The sequence below is a fragment of the Canis lupus genome, chromosome 12, assembly GCF_048164855.1.
Source record: "Canis lupus baileyi chromosome 12, mCanLup2.hap1, whole genome shotgun sequence".
NCBI classification, from domain to species: domain Eukaryota; kingdom Metazoa; phylum Chordata; class Mammalia; order Carnivora; family Canidae; genus Canis; species Canis lupus.
The window spans coordinates 21,421,496-21,440,916 of NC_132849.1; the positions used below are offsets into that span (position 1 = coordinate 21,421,496).

The 19,421-nt window shown below is 36.2% G+C and overlaps 1 protein-coding gene across 9 annotated transcripts in view; it reads left to right on the forward strand.

Moving 5' to 3' along the window:
• CTNNA2 (catenin alpha 2) overlaps positions 1 to 19,421 on the forward strand; it is a 1,079,777-nt gene that overhangs the window by 997,299 nt on the left and 63,057 nt on the right. For all 9 annotated transcript variants that reach the window (XM_072769992.1, XM_072769991.1, XM_072769993.1 and 6 more), the window contains 2 exons: positions 3,408 to 3,521; positions 13,094 to 13,275. In XM_072769992.1, the coding sequence (XP_072626093.1) occupies positions 3,408 to 3,521; positions 13,094 to 13,275 (296 nt within the window). The remainder of the gene's footprint in view (positions 1 to 3,407; positions 3,522 to 13,093; positions 13,276 to 19,421) is intronic.

Genomic DNA, 19,421 nt, shown 5'->3' on the forward strand with positions numbered 1-19,421 from the left:
ATTATTATCTCTGGGCCCATTTGCAGATCTTCACTATTTTTCCAGGTCTCCTTTAATGTATGGAGGTCCTTGACCAACCAAAATATAACACTGCTACTTGTTAAAATGAATAATTCAAAAATAACAGCATGAGAAGTAGACACATTTACATTCAATTAGCAAACTGCACATGCACAGAACTATTTATATGGGTTGCTTGGATGGGTTTACTGAATGATTAAGACACAAGAAAATATTTTAAGCTCATCCATTTGCCTGGTGTTACTTGTGATGGTTGAAAGCATGGGCTCTGGAGCCCCTTCAATGTGCAGGTGTAATACCCTGGAAAACTGACTGAACAAATCTGAACTTGTTTATACAACTATAAAATTGGCATTTTTTTTTTTTTTTGGAAGAGAAGGGCAGAGGGAGAGAGAGAATATTAAGCAGGCTGTGTGGAACCTGCTATGGGGCTTGAGTCCACAACTCTGAGATCATGACCTGAGCTGAAATTAAGAGTCAGATACTTAACTGACTGAGCCACTCAGGTGCCTCAGGTATAAGATTCATTTCATTAGGTTGTTATAAGGATTAAATTCTTTAGCTGAATGCCTGGCCCATAGTGGCTGATGAAAATTATTTCTATTATTATGATTATTGCAGTTGTTATTAGGTATATATTAAACATAATAAGCATCACTATCACTTATTACTTGAGTTCATTTTTATCATTTACAAAGCATTTTCATATATATATTTACCCTAGAATCCTGTGAGGCAGACAATGCAAATAGGAATTATCTCCATTTTATGATTGAGGAGAAAGAGACACAGAAAAACTGTAAGTGACTTGCCAAAGACACATGGTTTATGAGTGGCAGAGTTAGGCCAAAAACATTCAGTTTCCCTGGGTCCACGTCTATGATATTATTTCTTTCTTCATTATTAAACTTTGTTTTGGTTTCTGAGCCCTAGTCACTTGAATGAAAGCTCATCATAATTAACCTTATGCTACCAGGTTGTGTTTGTCATTGACTCATCCGCTAAACACACAGATCATTGAAATGTTTGGACACAGTACTATAGGCACTGTCATATTTTCCTTTTTTTCTGTTGAGTGAGGTTTTTCATTTTACTTTTCTCTCTCCTTTTAAAAAACTAATGATGAAAAGCGCTTGCAATCTTGTCATCTCATCTGTCAGCAGAATTTACCAACTTGCTGTAATTGTTCTGCAGTACATTCCAGAAGAGTGAAAAATGATGAGAGATTATTGTCTCTGTCCACAATGAAAATACAACCAGTTATTTGAACCAGGTTCTGCCCACCCCACCCCTGCTTTAGTTAATAAAGTATGGGAACAAAGCCTCTTTCTTCCTTCTTTCTTTTAATAATTCTGTGAAAGAAAATTGGACATCTGTGGATGACTGAGTGAATATTAATAAGGTTGATGGGGAGAGAGAAGGAAAACAAGAAGGATATGCCAAAGCTTGGAAATTACTACACATAATGTGATATTGGCATGAAGACCCCATTTTATCCCTGTATGACCAATCTCAAGGCTTCATCAATAATCGCACCTGATTAATTACACTGAGGTAGCCGAAGAAACCAGCAGAATAAAAATGTGCCCTTTTGGAAGGGGAATGGGCAACTGCATCATCAATACTACTGTGGTCTGCTTCTTCCTTTTGAAATGCAAAGCCCTAGGAGGTGGTGCCACTGTGTACCAAGAAGCAGATTTTGGTTGACTGTCAGCTGTCTAAGAAACATTGATCTGAGAAGGTCACACTAATGCACTGTCTCCTCTTCATGTACCATCGTCACCAACTCTGAGTTTATCTTTTTAGAATTAGCAGAGGATGATAGTCTACACAGTACATGCTGCAGGTTACACCTCAAAACAAAGTGTAACCACTCATGCCTCAGTTTCCTCATCTGTAAAGTGGAGAAAATTATGTCCACATCACAGGACTGTGAAGAAAACTGTATGAATTAGTGTACATACAGTCATTAGAGAACACCATTATTGGCACAAGAAAAGCACTTAGTGTATGTTATCTATTATGGTCATTAAAGATAGGGAGTATTTTTGCTTCTGGGTTTATGGATTAAATCATGTCCTCTGACACAGAATGGACAGGATCTTCATGTAACTACTTACTTTAAAGCCATTCCATAGCTCCAGTTCTTACCTGATTTATAATGTGAAAAAGTTAGACACATTTGGGCATTTGGGTCTAAATTCTAATTCTGTTATTAACTAGTTTTAGTGACATTGGGCATGTTGTTTCTCAGAACATTGGTTTTCTTATCCCTAAATAGAGAATAAATTAGAGAATCCTAATAGGAAACCAGACCTGTGCTGGTTTTAGTTAAATTGATACTATATAAGAAGGAGTTATTTAATCCTGGATGGTTTTGTAAGTGATTGGTAGCTTCACTTTTAAAAGTGTATGAATGAATTGATTTCAAAATTCTAAGTAATGGTGATGGCAAATATTTTTTATTTTTTATTTTTTTAAAGATTTATTTATTTATGATAGACATAGAGAGAGAGAGAGAGAGAGAGAGAGAGAGAGAGAGAGGCGCAGAGACACAGGAGGAGGGAGAAGCAGGCTCCATGCAGGGAGCCCAATGTGGGACTCGATCCCGGGACTCCAGGATCGCGCCCTGGGCCAAAGGCAGGCGCTAAACCACTGAGCCACCCAGGGATCCCCGCAAACATTTTTTAAATGCCTATTATGCGCCAGGCTCTCTACACAAAGTACATTACTTAATCTTCACAAAAATCCTAGAGGAACTTTTATCGACAGCAGTTCACAGGGGAGGAAATCAAAGCTAAGAGGATTTTTCCAGTGATCACACAGATGCTCATATTCAGGCAGTCTTGACTCTGGAGTCTATAGTTGCAACCTATTCACTATACGGTTTAGTGACCACATCAGGTATTTCATCTGGACTAACCATTGGCTTGGAGATGATCAATTCTTTTTGCTTATTAAGACTAGAAAAGACTTGTAATAGAGCAAAAAAAAATAATTATAGACTAAGTCTAGGTACAACTTTTGCTATTGATGGTGATTTTCTATCTTAGAATAGATTTCCATGGGTGGAAAAACACACAAATATAATTTTTCTTAAAATTAGAAAGCATGTCATGTCAAGAGTTAGACTTTTTATACCTACAGGAGGAAGTAATAGAGTTATTGTTGTTTTTGTTTTGTTTTTTTTATGGATAAATTGGGGTAGCTTGGTTTTTCTGACTCCATTACAGCCAATACCCTCCTCCATAACCCCCTACATGTAACTGCCCACAAGTTTTCTTTCCTGGGAGCTACTTAGCTTTTGCAGCCACCAAGTACATGGGTGGGTTGAAGGTTATCAATTTAAAATATGCTGATTTTTCTCTTTTCCTTTGTACCTTTAGACCCCAGAAGAACTAGAGGATGATTCTGACTTTGAACAGGAAGATTACGATGTGCGCAGCCGGACAAGTGTTCAGACTGAGGACGACCAGCTAATTGCAGGGCAGAGTGCACGGGTGAGTGGACATCCAGGACTTGGGTTTCATGCACCTACGTATGGCAAGGGCAGTAATCCTAGATCTGTCTGCTATATGACAGAGAAAGAAACTCTAGAGACATATGAGAAATATTCCAGCTTAAGGCATGGAGCAAGAAGCAAAGAAAGATCACTGCTCTGGCTGATGTTTGAATACTACACGACACTCTCTGCCAACCCAAGTGTTTCAGAGATGATCCTGACCAATTCTATTAACCATATCTCCTTCAGGGTAGATTCAGGTAATCAAAGGTAGGTGTCAGGAGATTAATTCCTGGGCATTAAAAAAGGAGATGAGATTCTCCTCCCTTTAAAGATTCATTTTTATAGGATAAAAACAATTCCGTTATAGATTGGATTTTTATCATATTCTAATTAGAATTTATTCTAATTCTCTGTTAAGTTTTACTTAAGAAAAAATAACATAGAGGAAGAGGTAGTAATTTAGAGTAGAGGTTAGGAAACCCCAGAAAGCTCACACTGATTTAGAAATTGTGATAGAAGAGTAGGAATAGCCAGTCAGAGGTTAAAATAAAGAGGACTCAAAGAAGACTAAGCCTACATTGAGTCAAGAAAATCTTTGTATTTAAAACGCAATTTCTCTTTCATACTTTATGTCCCGATAGTCTCATGCAACAATGAAATGATTTACAAGATATAGATGGACATTGATAGGAGAAATGTGAGGGTAAAAGCCAGATTATTAAAGATGACTGGCTTTGATTTCAGATAGACTTGGTTTTGAATTGTAGAGTGGAGTGAGGACCATGCTCCATTACATGTTGCTTAATTTTTCTGAGCTTCAGTCTTTTTATCTATAAAATGTGAATAATAGACTTACTTGATGGGATTCTTTTGATGTTTAATTACTTAATATTTGTAAAATAATTAACATAGTTCCTGACGTACTTTAAATGCCCAATAAAGGATGACTGAAAATTGTTATCCTTTGGAAGAGAAATTATTTTGGATCACAGATTAGTGACAGTAGAAAAGTACACAAAAGAATATGAAGTCCATTACTTTGAAAATCTTTTGTATACTCTAATTAACCCCCTCCCCTACCAGTGTGAAAACAGAAGTTCATTTAGCTGAGAGGCTTTTGAGTCTATGTTCGCATAATACTAAACCAATTCATCCATCAAGTCATCTCCTCTTCAAAATTAAGTAAAACCAGCATTTTTATGTCAATGACAAAGGGAAAATTTGAGTAATTCACCCAAACATTAATCAATTCAAAATCAATTTTATTGACTAACTGCAATTCAGTATTGATACAGCCCAGTATCCATTGACTTGTTTTTTTAAAGACCAAGGCATATTGTACAACCCTTATTGTACTTTATAATCACCATCTTGTCAAAATGGCACGATTAGTACCACTTCTTATCAGGAAGAATGCAGTCCCATTGTACTTTCATTTCATGTGTCTTATGTTAGATACCAAGTCAATTAAGATGGGTGGAAACAAAAATCAGATAGCACGTTTCTATATCATCTATTATTTTTTCACCCAATAGGTGAAAAGACAATAGTCTTTTTTGAAAGATTTTTCAGCATGAATTATGACTATGGTCCAGGATAGTAAGAACAAAGTACCCCTATAATCGAGCACTTGCTGATTTGTTTTTGAAATCCATCATGTGATCTGTGTGATTAACTTGCAGCAGACAGCATTAGTTATTGAGTCAGCCTATTTTAGCCTGTAATTATATGATGACAAATCAGAGGCCTAGAATTATGGCTGTAAGTTGGAAATAAGAGGGTGCATTGAATTTCTGAGATGACAGATGGTTGAACTTTTGACCAGAGAAGTATGTTAACTTGGCCAAAATTGTTAAGGAGGCAAACATTTTCTTTGACAGAGGTAGTTGTTCTTTGCCACTGCCAGTCCTTCTCTGTTAGTGGACTTATTTTGTGTTCTCATTCAGTTAAATTCTTCCTCTGCAAAGGGTAAATTAATCTAAAAGGAGGTTAAGGTAGGAGAAAAGCTTTTAGTATCTACTCCAACATAGCTCCTAAACTCTTTAATTAAAGTGTTTATTTCCTTTATGTATCCCTATGTACTGCTCCTCTCCAGCATTTTATGAGAACAGGAGAGGCAGAGAATGATCATTTCCTGATCTGATAAAATGTAGAAGTAATCAGACCCTATGATCCTAGACATGACATTTTATAAGCTGTTTCTTCACAGGTCGATGTTAAAATTGGTGAGCGACAACTCTTGGGCACTTAACCCTGGTGATAGAATATATTATTTGGAGTCTCCTAGACCTTATTTTAAATATGGGCTTGGTCAAGATGTGTGACTTTGGGCAATTTCTTAACCTGTCCATATCTTATCCCACGTGTGTGTGTGTGTGTGTGTGTGTATGCACAGCATTCTATCTCATGATGTCATTAGGAGGACTGCATGCATATCACAAAATATGTCACAAACTGTGAAGTTGATGAAGAAGATGATGCTGATGCTAAATGCATAAGATAGTTCTTCATTAGAAGGCTGGTCAAATAATTAAACCTAGAAGAACTTGGACAATTTAGAAAATCATGAAAGTTTTTATGTGAATTAATGAGACAATTACCTCAATTTTCCTATTAATTTTACAGCCTGAGACTGGTAAAAGTCAAAGGATCCACTTTTTAACTACTTATATTTATTATTCTGCTTTACAACTGAGTGAGTAGAAATGGATACATTGAGTTTTAGCCCTTTTAATCATTATGTTTAAACATTCATATGGTGGGACATGGGTGGCTCAACCAGTTGAGTGTCTAACTTCAGCTCAAGTCATGATCCCTGGGTCCTAGGATCAAGTCCTGCATTGGGCTCCCTGCTTAGTGGAGAGCCTGCTTCTTCTTCTCCCTCTTCCACTTCCCTGTTTGTGTATGTGTGCTCTCTCTCATTCTCTCTCTGTAAAATAAATAAAATTAAAAAAAAAAAAAACAAAAAACATTCATGCGGTTGAAGCCTAAATGTTAGACTCTTACTCTGGTTTGAGGAACTAACACTTGTCAGTTTGGAAGCCCATAGACTTCAAAAGTCACTTTTCTCTTTGAGATTAGAAAAATAATCCTATCAAAAGCTCCTGAGATTTAGATTGAATAAAAGATTCTGTGCTGAGTGATTGTTGGCTGTATCAGTGATTTACACTTTTGTTTAATAAGTAGGGTTTGTAACTTCAATCACAAAAAGTAGTTGGCTGTTCAGAGGAAAGGCTGGAAACTTGGCATGAGGCACAGGAAATTTTGTGGATTCAAGTCTCTGATGCCACAGTTCGGGGCCCCAGATCAGCCACATCAACAATCTGTAGAGCTGTGCTTGACTACTGTGTAGAAGCAGCACAAACTCTCAGACTGCCCAGCTGATCACATCATGGAAACAGAAAAGCTGATTAGTTCCCTTTCCTCTTGGTCACGAAAATCACTTTTCTCGTGTTCCCCTAGTTTGAGGGAATGAACAATTGTATGTTACATATTTTGTATTCAACTTGATTTGAATGCAGTCAGCCTTTTTTTTTTCTAGCTAGAACAACTTTAATGTGTTAACATTTCAAACTGCTGAGTTACATTGATAAGACCTAATTAAAACTCATGTGTTGAATTTTAATTTGATTAACTTGCAAATTTCACAGTTTGTGATCTACTGTTTATAGATAACCTTTTTTTTTAATTTCAGTTTCAGAAAAGGTCAATTATGAATTTTTTAAAGCCAGCAGGAACATTTTAAGAATATTTAGGAAAAGACTTTGACTCATTGATAGCTACATAAGCAGAAGCAAATGTAATGACACTTGCACCCAAGTCACACACCATTAAGTGCATTATGCGGGTCGAGCACCCCTAGAGTCAAAATAACATCTTCTTTTGCAAATCTGCTTTGAAGAGGCCATTTTTTTCTTCAGAATTGTGCCCTTAGAAAATGTTTGTCAGTTCTGCTAACTTCTCTTGAACTATGTTGATGCAGTGAGTGGAAAAATAGTTACACAGTCAATCAAAAGATATTTATTGAGCTTCTATTCCTTGCAGGATCCTGAAGACTCTACCCTAAGGAAGCTCAGAGAGAAGTCAGAAGTAGGACATTAATAGGAATTAGAGAGTAGATCAAAGCAGTTAATACTCAAATCCTAAATTATACAATCGAAACTCATGTGATATAGTCAAAAGAGAAGTGTACGCCCTTTAATGCACAAATTAACCCTGTTGAGACAATGAAAGTTTCATTGCTTTCCGTCTGGGGATTAAATGTAGACTCTGGAGATTAAATGCTGGGTAGTTTCACAGATTCTTCTATAGAGAAGTACCTAGTGAATGGTTTAAAGGTTGGTGGTTAGGACCTGTGAGGTCTAAGTAAAACATGATTATCAGCTTTGTATGAGGAGAGCATCAGACCATCAGGCAAGGATGCTTTAGGAAAAAAAATACATATTTAACTTCTGCAAATCCAATCCTATCTAAACTGCATTGAGATAGCTGTCTTGTTATTAGTAAAATATTGTATATGTGAGTTTATAACCAAATATTTTGTTATATATTAACCACCTTTCTTTAATACAGTTTTTAAAGTACTCTAAAATATTTCTCAAAAAATGTAGTGTTTTAAATATTTTAACTATAATATTTATATGAGTCTGGCTTTTTAAATATGGATTTTAATTTCTGTATATACACATGCACACTCACACACATACACAGAGACTCACATGATAGTTATATAAAGTCACATGCATGCGCAGAATATAGTAAACACGGCTGCGTATTAGTAAGATGTATCTGTGTAGTTAATAGTCCAGGGATACCTTCATGAAAATTGAAGACACCCCTTACTCTGGCAGATGAAGCCTCATCTCTAGGTGCTCACCCTGGTGAACAATACTTGTGATTTCAGCAACCCTTGTGCCACTGAAATAGGATCATTGTGCAGTGTCTAACCCGTGTGGTTGTGCATGGTGATCTAGTTGTACACAATAGTTAAGTATGATTAGTTAACCTGGATTTGAATCCTATTCCTATTGCTTATTAGTTGTATAATATTAAAAACTTAATTTCTCTGGGCCATAGTATCATCATTAATAAAATAGGAGTAATAATAGTATTAATCTTGTAGAATGATGAAGTAAATTAAGTTTTTTTTTTTATATACATAAGCCTCTTAGCACACTATCTGGTATATATATCTGTATTCAAGGAATCATGTCAATCTTCTATTTATGTATAGTCATACAGAATCTGGGCCCATCCAGGTGTTTCACGGCAACTAGGTAATAAGTTAAAGAGGTAGCTAGAAAGGAAACTAATATAGAAATGATGATGATATATTAACAGTAATCTCATATATGCTTTCATTTTTTTGGACAAAGCACAACACATTCTTTTCATTTGCTGTCTACCATAAAACTTTGCGGTAATTGTTTACTATTCTTAGATCTGAAGAAGTTAAGGATATGATCCAGTAGCAATTAGGTCTCAACCTAAGTCAGTGACAGAGTCTATTGAGCCTAGTTTTTGTGAGCTTATGTCCATTGATATTTTTATTAGAAATCAACTACTTTGGGTAAGGGCATGGAGCAATTGGGTGATGGGAATTAAGTAGGGCACTTGACGTAATGAGCACTGGGTTTTATTTTTTATTTTTATTTTTATTTATTTTTTATTTATTTATGATAGAGAGAGAGAGAGAGAGAGGCAGAGACACAGGCAGAGGGAGAAGCAGGCTCCATGCACCGGGAGCCCGACGTGGGATTCGATCTCGGGTCTCCAGGATCGTGCCCTGGGTCAAAGGCAGGCGCTAAACTGTTGCGCCACCCAGGGATCCCAGCACTGGGTTTTAGATGGAACTTTTGAATCAGTAAATTCTGCCTCAGAATTAATAATATAATGTATGTTAACCAACTTGAATTTAAATAAATTTGCCTAAATAAAAAAAAGAAATCAATCACCTTTCCATCCAACAATTCACTTACATTGGGAGGAGCTTTATAATTAAGGAAGCAGGATACTCTACATAGAAAACCCAAAAGCCTCCACCCCAAGATTGCTAGAACTCATACAGCAATTTGGTAGCGTGGCAGGATACAAAATCAATGCCCAGAAATCAGTGGCATTTCTATACACTAACAATGAGACTGAAGAAAGAGAAATTAAGGAGTCAATCCCATTTACAATTGCACCCAAAAGCATAAGATACCTAGGAATAAACCTAACCAAAGAGGTAAAGCATCTATACCCTAAAAACTATAGAACACTTCTGAAAGAAATTGAGGAAGACACAAAGAGATGGAAAAATATTCCATGCTCATGGATTGGAAGAATTAATATTGTGAAAATGTCAGTGTTACCCAGGGCAATGTACACGTTCAATGCAATCCCTATCAAAATACCATGGACTTTCTTCAGAGAGTTAGAACAAATTATTTTAAGATTTGTGTGGAATCAGAAAAGACCCCGAATAGCCAGGGGAATTTTAAAAAAGAAAACCATATCTGGGGGCATCACAATGCCAGATTTCAGGTTGTACTACAAAGCTGTGGTCATCAAGACAGTGTGGTACTAGCACAAAAACAGACACATAGATCAATGGAACAGAATAGAGAACCCAGAAGTGGACCCTGAACTTTGTGGTCAACTAATATACTAATATTCGATAAAGGAGGAAAGACTATCCATTGGAAGAAAGACAGTCTCTTCAATAAATGGTGCTGGGAAAATTGGACATCCACATGCAGAAGAATGAAACTAGACCACTCTCTTTCACCATACACAAAGATAAACTCAAAATGGATGAAAGATCTAAATGTGAGACAAGATTCCATCAAAATCCTAGAGGAGAACACAGGCAACACCCTTTTTGAACTCGGCCACAGTAACTTCTTGCAAGATACATCCATGAAGGCAAAAGAAACAAAAGCAAAAATGAACTATTGGGACTTCATCAAGATAAGAAGCTTTTGCACAGCAAAGGATACAGTCAACAAAACTAAAAGACAACCTACAGAATGGGAGAAGATATTTGCAAATGACGTATCAGATAAAGGGCTAGTTTCCAAGATCTATAAAGAACTTCTTAAACTCAACACCAAAGAAACAAACAATCCAATCATGAAATGGGCAAAAGACATGAAGAGAAATCTCACAGAGGAAGACATAGACATGGCCAACATGCACATGAGAAAATGCTCTGCATCACTTGCCATCAGGGAAATACAAATCAAAACCACAATGAGATACCACCTCCCACCAGTGAGAATGGGGCAAATTAACAAGGCAGGAAACCACAAATGTTGGAGAGGATGCGGAGAAAAGGGAACCCTCTTGCACTGTTGGTGGGAATGTGAACTGGTGCAGCCACTCTGGAAAACTGTGTGGAGGTTCCTCAAAGAGTTAAAAATAGACCTGCCCTACGACCCAGGAATTGCCCTGCTGGGGATTTACCCCCAAAGATACAGATGCAATGAAACGCCAGGACACCTGCACCCCGATGTTTCTAGCAGCAATGTCCACAATAGCCAAACTGTGGAAGGAGCCTCGGTGTCCATCAAAAGATGAATGGATAAAGAAGCTGTGGTTTATGTATACAATGGAATATTATTCAGCCATTAGAAACGACAAATACCCACCATTTGCTTCAACATGGATGGAACTGGAGGGTATGATGCTGAGTGAAGTAAGTCAATCAGAGAAGGACAAACATTATATGTTCTCATTCATTTGGGGAATATAAATAATAGTGAAAGGGAATATAAGGGAAGGGAGAAGAAATGTGTGGGAAATATCAGAAAGGGAGACAGAACATAAAGACTCCTAACTCTGGGAAACAAACTAGGGGTGGTGGAAGGGGAGGAGGGTGGGGGGTGGGGGTGAATGGGTGACGGGCACTGAGGGGGACACTTGACGGGATGAGCACTGGGTGTTATTCTGTATATTGGTAAATTGAACACCTATAAAAAATTAATTTATTAAAAAAATAATTAAGGAAGCAGGATTTTCTTGTAAATGTTATTTTGTTTGTCCTTTGCAGAAACTGTAAGTTCCCTAAATTATGCTCTCATTGGTGAATATACATATCCCAGAACCAGAGGGCTACCAGTGCTGTCATACTTATTCACATAGTCCTTTCTGTGAAGCAGGTTGCACATGGTTCCAAGAGGATGCAATGAGGTGACACTACATATTGCATTCAGGGCTTGCTACATACATGGTGTTTAACAAATATAGTTGGTTGTCTTAATTTGTGGTATTTGTATTCCATAAAGTCACCATGAACACTTAATTAGCAAATATGGAGTCCCTGCTTCTAGAGGAAATAGAGGGTTAAATTCCTAAGAGCTGCTAGTCTGAACATTTTGTTTCAACCAATCAATAAATAATCATGTTTAATGAATGTTTCTTTTCAGATACTTTATAATTTTAATTCAGTATCCTTGAACTCATGACCAAGAGCACTATAGCTCATGCCTGAATGAAGCTTGTCTAATACACATATGTTTCTCCAAAAGGCACATCACAGCCTCTATGTACTTAGGGATGCTAGGCAGCACTATAGTTGGGGGCCATATTAAACCGCAAAATTATCAACAAAGAGCACTAAGATGTGGGAAATGTGGCACTGAATAGACCACAGAAAGCACACTTCTTTAGTGCTGAAACAAGAAAGCAGAGAATTCATTATTCAACCACATCTGGGAACAGACCTGTCAGGTGACTCAATTATTTTTGGCAACTCCTTGCATGTCTGTGAATGACCAAAAGCACCACAAGTATTGATTTTAGAATTGCCAATAAATTTTAGAGTATGCAAATTTGAAAATAAAGAATCCATTAATGATGAGAATCAGCTGTAGTTCTTGCTTTTCTACATTCTCTTACCTAGCAACTATTGAAAATTGACCTTTGCTTCCTAAACCTATGTTTTATCCCATTATAACTTCTCCATACTTCTGGGCTGTGTGAGAAGCCATAATAAATTATTTCAGGATTTCCATAGGGGAGGTATGCCATCCCTGAAATGCCCTGAGTTAGGGGATGGTTTGGTATCTAACCATGGTCTCCTTCATTAACACTCATGGAAATGCTCCCCACTGCACCCACTTAGATGCTCAGATATTGTGTAAAACTCCTCTCCTTCCCAGCGACAGAAAGCCTTTTTTTCTTTTTATTTTTTTTTTCTTCTCTGAACAGATTTCAGTGTTGAAAGAGGTGCACTCTTTCATCTGGTAAAAGTTTCCTGAGACCAAATATAAAAATTGTCAAGAATAGATTCTTTTGAACAAACATATGTCATCAAAGCGACACAGAAGTTCTGTTACTGTCAATGTGCACGTACCTTTTGGATCTCTGTATTTTTTGTGCATAGGAATAGGGACGGGGATTTGAGGGACCTTACCAGTCTGTGCTTTTTCCTTCCTAGGAATGTGAAAACATACTTTCTGGAATGGCAGGGCAGCCTATAAACCTCGTCAGGGTCTGGCTTTGCCATTAACTTGAGGCAGAGGCAACCTACTGTCTGTATTTACTTTGTTACCATTGGTCACACTTTTTCTGTAATCCACACAGGCCATCATGGCGCAACTACCGCAGGAGGAGAAGGCAAAAATAGCTGAGCAGGTGGAGATATTCCACCAAGAGAAAAGCAAGCTGGATGCTGAAGTGGCCAAATGGGATGACAGCGGCAATGATATAATTGTGCTGGCCAAGCAGATGTGTATGATCATGATGGAAATGACAGACTTCACAAGGTGAGGCCCAGAGACAGGAGGATGATTTTCTCATTAAACCCAGAAGTGTAACAGTGTATATTAGCATGTGAAAGCCTGCTGAAAAATTAAACTACTACATCAAAGCAAGGTAGTGGTATTATAAAATTTACATGTGTAAGTCAAACTGATCTGGACCTAATTCTTAGCAGATAGTCAGGAAGGACAGATTCATCTTTGTGATTATTATTGTTTTAATTATCTATCCTAAGTCAGTCATAAAATCTAGCCCCTGAGGGTTGAGTGACTCATTTTTGTTCTGTGCTATTTTGCAATGTATTTAAATACTGTTTTGAAGATGAATGATCATATCTTTTGGAAAAAAAGTATGTCTATACGTGTGTGTGTGCATATATACATGTAATAGTTTGAATGCTAGGTCATGATCTAGAATTAATTTCAGCTCATGTTTTACCTACATATAAAGAATCAGGTTCGACAACCTGATACCATAATTTTGACAGGGAAATTAAAAATTGTATAACTTTTATTCCCTTTTGCTCTAAGCACTGCTTTTAATAAATCAAGAAAAAAAAATCAAGAGACCAGTCAGAATTTTGTCAGGAGCCTTTTCTTCACCAGGGGTCATGGCTGTTTCTGCCACTGCAATTTTAATCTCCTCTTTAAAAGGAGGTGACATTTCTGCCCTTCCTACTACACAAAGGGCAAATCAAGGGAGAGCAAACTCACTTAAAAAAAAAAAATCTCTGGATTTTGAAGCTGAATACCAGGTGATTTTGGACCAGCCTCTTACTGTCTTTGTTTATTTTGCAAAATGGGGAAATAATGCTTTTCTTATCAACTTCACAGGAGAGTTTTAAAATCCTAAGAGGCAATGCAGTTGTAAATTAGGCTGCTATACAAATGTAAGCTATCACTTTACTGTAATTTTGTTTTTCTCTTGGGAACCACAAATACACATGAGCAGAAATATTTTCATGATTGAACATGATATTGGTTAATAAAACTATGTAAGATATATGGCAGTGTCAAAATATTACCTTATGGGTGACGATATTTTTAACAATTATTCAATACTTCTAATAAGAGAAGGCTACAATTGATTTTAGGCTATAATAAAATAGAGAATATCTCTGCTTCATCCCCCTTACCCTTTGCCTCTAGCCAATATATACTAATGACATTGCTTGGCCCTTTTCTCTAAATATTTTTAAATTGTTTTTGACTTCAGTGGAATTACTTTAGTGTTATGAGGGTGACCTTTGAGACTTTTAAATGTCATTGTATTCATTAGAAGTTCAAATTCATACATTTGGTTAGTCTTTGTTGGCTTCACAGATTTATTTCACACACATAAAAATCATAGTAGGAGAAAAGAGTGTGAGCCATTATTTAAGTCTGAATGTACCACAAATCAGACCATCCTGGCAACCTCCGTCATCGTTTTTCTAGGCCTGTGATGACTTAATTTGCTTGCTTTCAACATTGTATTAGTATTTTATCTGATGGATATTATGCAATCCATTAATAACATCACTTGAATAAATAATCTCATTAGTTTAAAGTGAATAATGAATCGAGTCAGGTTGCTAGTTTAGATCAGAAGAACATTTTATAATGCTCCAGATTATGTATAACTGTGGTCCAGGAAGAGAGATACTTTGGAGGGGGTCTTGTTAGATGATATTAAATAAGATGGACTTTCGATTAGTCAAAGTATAGTTTTAAAAGTGAAAAGAAGGCCACTTAATTTCCTAGTGATTTTATATAATCATTTTATGCTGATTTCAGTAATGAAATGTCTAGAATGCTACTGGTTATCATTTTTTCCTCATTACTTGATGAGTATCGTAATGTGAGAGCAAAGGGAGGAGCACAGTAATTAATGACCAAAAAAACAGAAGAGGGCATGACTTGGAAATAGAACACAGGAGACTGAGCTTTTGGCAAAGAGGAAGCCAACTTGAACCTTTTTTTTCTGGTGGACTGTCACCTGGGTTCTCTACACTTAATTGGATGCATTATTATTATTGCCCTTATATTTTCTGCTTCAAAGAGGAAAAAATTTCAGCTGTATACCTCTAAGGAGCCCTATGTACTATATTCTCTACTTAAAGGAAAGGAGATAGTTGGTTAGGAATTGAAACTTGAGGGGTGCCTGAGTGGCTCAGTTGGTTAGGTGACTGCTATTTGCTCAGGTCATGATCCCAGGGTCCTGGGGTTGAGCCCCACACATGCTGGATGGGCAGCCTGCTTCTCCCTCTCCAATGCTTGTGCTCCCCCCCCCTCCTTCCCTCCCTCCCTCTTCCTCAAATAAATAAATAAAATCTTAAAAAAAAAAAAAAAAGGAATGAAACTTGACTCTTCTTCTCAAATCCTGTTTAAATGGCATCTGCGGGCAAAAAGTACCCTTGCATTTATTATCTTGTTGTTTCATTCTTATCAGTAGCTAACTCATTAATTTGATTCAGTAATCTCAATGATATACACTCCATTATTATTAAAATTGGAGAGGTTCTGCCTCATTATTTGTGAAATAACTTCTTCATGGAGGATAAACCTAATTATGCTTCATGTCTCTCTCCTGTTCCGTTCTTGACTTCGATCTCCTGGGCAATGGCAGAAGCACTGTCCTGCAGAGGGCGAATCCATGTTTCTGATGTCATTCTCAGTAAGAAATAGCATGTACCAGTCTTCTGTCCCATAACATAAGGTGTGCAGATGGCAGCAGCTCAGAAAAGAAACCCAAGCTTAATTGTATAGCAAGGAACAAAGCTGTCTTTTGAGACCAACTATAACTTCTGATCTGTAAGGAAAGGATTTAGACTAAGAAAAGTGACTTTCAGGGTACAGTCAACTGTAAAATACTGAGCACTCAATTAAAAAAAGAACACATAATCACCCCACTCTTCCCAAACTTCATTTCTACCTTGGTGTAGACACTCAGTACCTCAGCCTAGGTATCATTTGACTGTGCTTTCACTTCTAGTTCTTGACAATTTTCTGATCATTCCACATCACATCTAGCCATTAAAAGGCAACTGTCCACCGGCCTTTATACCCAACCCTCATTAGCTCTTCTGTTTATGGAGAAAATTAAAATACTGAGTTTGCTATTAATGCCTACCTTTTCATTTTTTTTTATTGAAACATAGTTGAGACATGATACTACATTAGTGTCAAGGGTATAATATGGTGATTTGACAATTCTATATGTTGTGCTCACCTCAAGTATAGCTACCATCTAACACCATACAATGGTATTAAAATAAAACTGAGTGTATTCCCTATGCTGTGCCTTTCATCCTCATGGTTTATTCCATAACTGGAAGCCTATGTTTCCCATTCTCTTCACCCATTTTACCAGCACTGCTATCCCCTCTCCTCTCTAGCAACCATGATTTTATTCTATTTATGGATCAGTCTCTGATTAGTGTGTGTGTGTGTGTTTTAGATTCCACATATGAATGAATTATATGGTATTTGTCTTACCCTGACTTCACTTAAGCTTAATACTCTCTAGGCCCATCCATGTTGTAACAAATGGCAAGATCTCATTCTTTTCTATGGCTGAGTGGTACTTCAATGTGTGTGTGTGTGTGGGGGGGGGTGACATCTTTATTCATCTATTGATGGATGCATGGGTTGCTTCCATATCTTGGCTATTATATGTAATGTTGCAATAAACATAGGGGTGCATATATCTTTTTGAATTAGTATTTTCATTTTATTTGAGTAAACAGGAAAATTATAGGACTATAGAGTGTTTCTATTCTTAATTTTTTTTAGAAACCTCCATACTGTTTTCTGTATTGGCTGCACCAATTTACATTCCCACCAGCAGTGCACAAACCACATCCAAAGCAATACTTATTACTAGTCTTTTTGATCCAAGCCATTCTGATAAGTGTAAGATTATATTTCATTGTGGTTTTGGTTTCCATTACTCTCATGATTAGTAATATGGAGCATCTATTCATGTGTCTGTTGGCTATTTGTATATCTTATTTTAAAAAATGTCTATTCCGGTCTTCTGCCTGTTTTTGAATTGGATTATTTGTTTTACTGTTGAATTGTGTAAGTTCTTTATATATTTTGGATATTAATTCCTTATCAAATATATCATCTGCAAATATCTACTTCTATTCAGTAGGTTGGCTTTTTGTTTTGTTGATGGTTTCCTTCAATGTACAAGGATTTTTTTTTTTTTTTTTGTACAGTACCAATAGTTTATGTTTGCATTTGTTTCCCTTGTCTGAGGAGACGTATCTGGAAAAATGTTGCTAAGGCCAATGTCAGAGAAATTACTTGTCTGTGTTCTCTTCTCTTCTAGGAGTTTTATGGTTTCATGTTGCTCATTTAGGTCTTTAATCCATTTTGAGTTTATTTTTGTGGATGGTGCAAGAAAGTGGTCCAGTTTCATTCTTTTTGCAAACAGAACTCCCCAGTTCTCCCAGTACTATGTATTGAAGACAGTCTTTTCTACAATATATTCCCCAATATATTCTTACCACCTTTGTCTTAATAACTGACCATATAAGCATGGGTCTATTTTGGACCCTCTATTCTGGTCAGTTGATCTATGAGTCCATTTTTGTGCCAACACCATACTGTTTTGGTTACTGTAGCTTTGTAGTATAGCTAGAAATCTGTGTGACACCTCCAAATTTGTTTTTCTTTCTTAAGATAACTATTCAGTCTTTTGTGTTTACATACAAATGTTAGAATTATATGTTACAGTTCTGAGAAAAATAATATAAGTCTTTTGATAATGATTGCTTTAAATCTGCAGATTGCTTTGGGTAGTATGGACATTTTAACAACATTAATTCTTTCAGTCCATGAGCATGGTTTATCTTTCCATTTGTTTGTGTCATCTTCAGTATCTTTTATAGTTTTCAAAGTACAAGTCTTTCAGCAACTTGGTTATGTTAAATATGTCTACATATTTTATTCTTTTTGGTGTACTTAAAAAGGAATTATTTTCATGTCTCCTGCTACTTCATTATTAGTGTATAGAAATGCAATAATTAAAAAAAAAGAAATGCAATAATTTTCTGTGTATTGATATTGTGTGTCCTACAACTTTACTGATTCATTTATTACATCTAGTAGTTTTTTGGTGGTCTTTAGTGTTTTCTATGTATAGTATTATATCATCTATAAATAATGGAAGTTTTACTTCTTTCTTACCAATTTGGATGCCTTTTATTTCTTGCCTGATTGCTGAGCCAATGACTTCCAGTACCATGTTGAATAAAAGAGAATAGATAATATTGTCATGTTCCTGATCTTAGAAGAAAAGCTCTCACTTTTCATCATTGAGTATGAGGTTAGCTGTAGGTTTGTCATGTATGATCTTAATTACATTGAGATATGTTCCTTCTAAACTTACTTTGTTGAGAGTTTTTTTTTTTTTAATCGTGAACAGATGTTGAATTTTGTCAAATAGTTTTTCTGTATGTCTTGAGATGATCATGCAATTTTATCTTTTTTTAATGTGATGTATCACACTGATTAATATGCAAATATTGAACCATCCTTGCATCACTAGAATAAATTCCACTTGAGTGTGGTGAATGATCTTTTTAATGTGTTGTTCAATGTGGTTTGCTAATATTTTTTGAGGAGTTTTGCATCTGTGTTCATCAGAGATATTGATCAATAGCTTTCTTTCTCTGTGGTATCTTCTGGTTTTGATATCAGGGTAATGCTGGCCTTGTAAAATGTATTTAGAAGTTTTCCTTTCTCTTCTATTTTTGGAATAGTTTGCAGAGAATAGGTGTTAATTCTTCTTTAAATATTTGAGAGAACTCACCTGTGAATCTATCTGGTCCTAGATTTTTGTTTGATGGTAGTTTTTTATATAAAAATCAATTTTATTGCTGTTCAGATTTTCCATTTCTTCCTTCAATTTTGGAAGGTTGTGTGTTTTAGGAATTTATCTCTTTCTTTATATTATCCCATTTATTGCCATAGAATTTTTTATGGTACACTTAATTTGTATTTAAGGTGTCAGTTGTTACTTATTTTTATTTGTTTCTGGTTTGATTTATTTCAGTTCTCTCTCTTTTTCCCTCCAGTGTAGCCAAAAGCTTACATTTTTGTTTATCTTTTGAAGAAGCAGCTTTAGTTTCATTGATATTTTTCTATTATTTTTAGTTTCT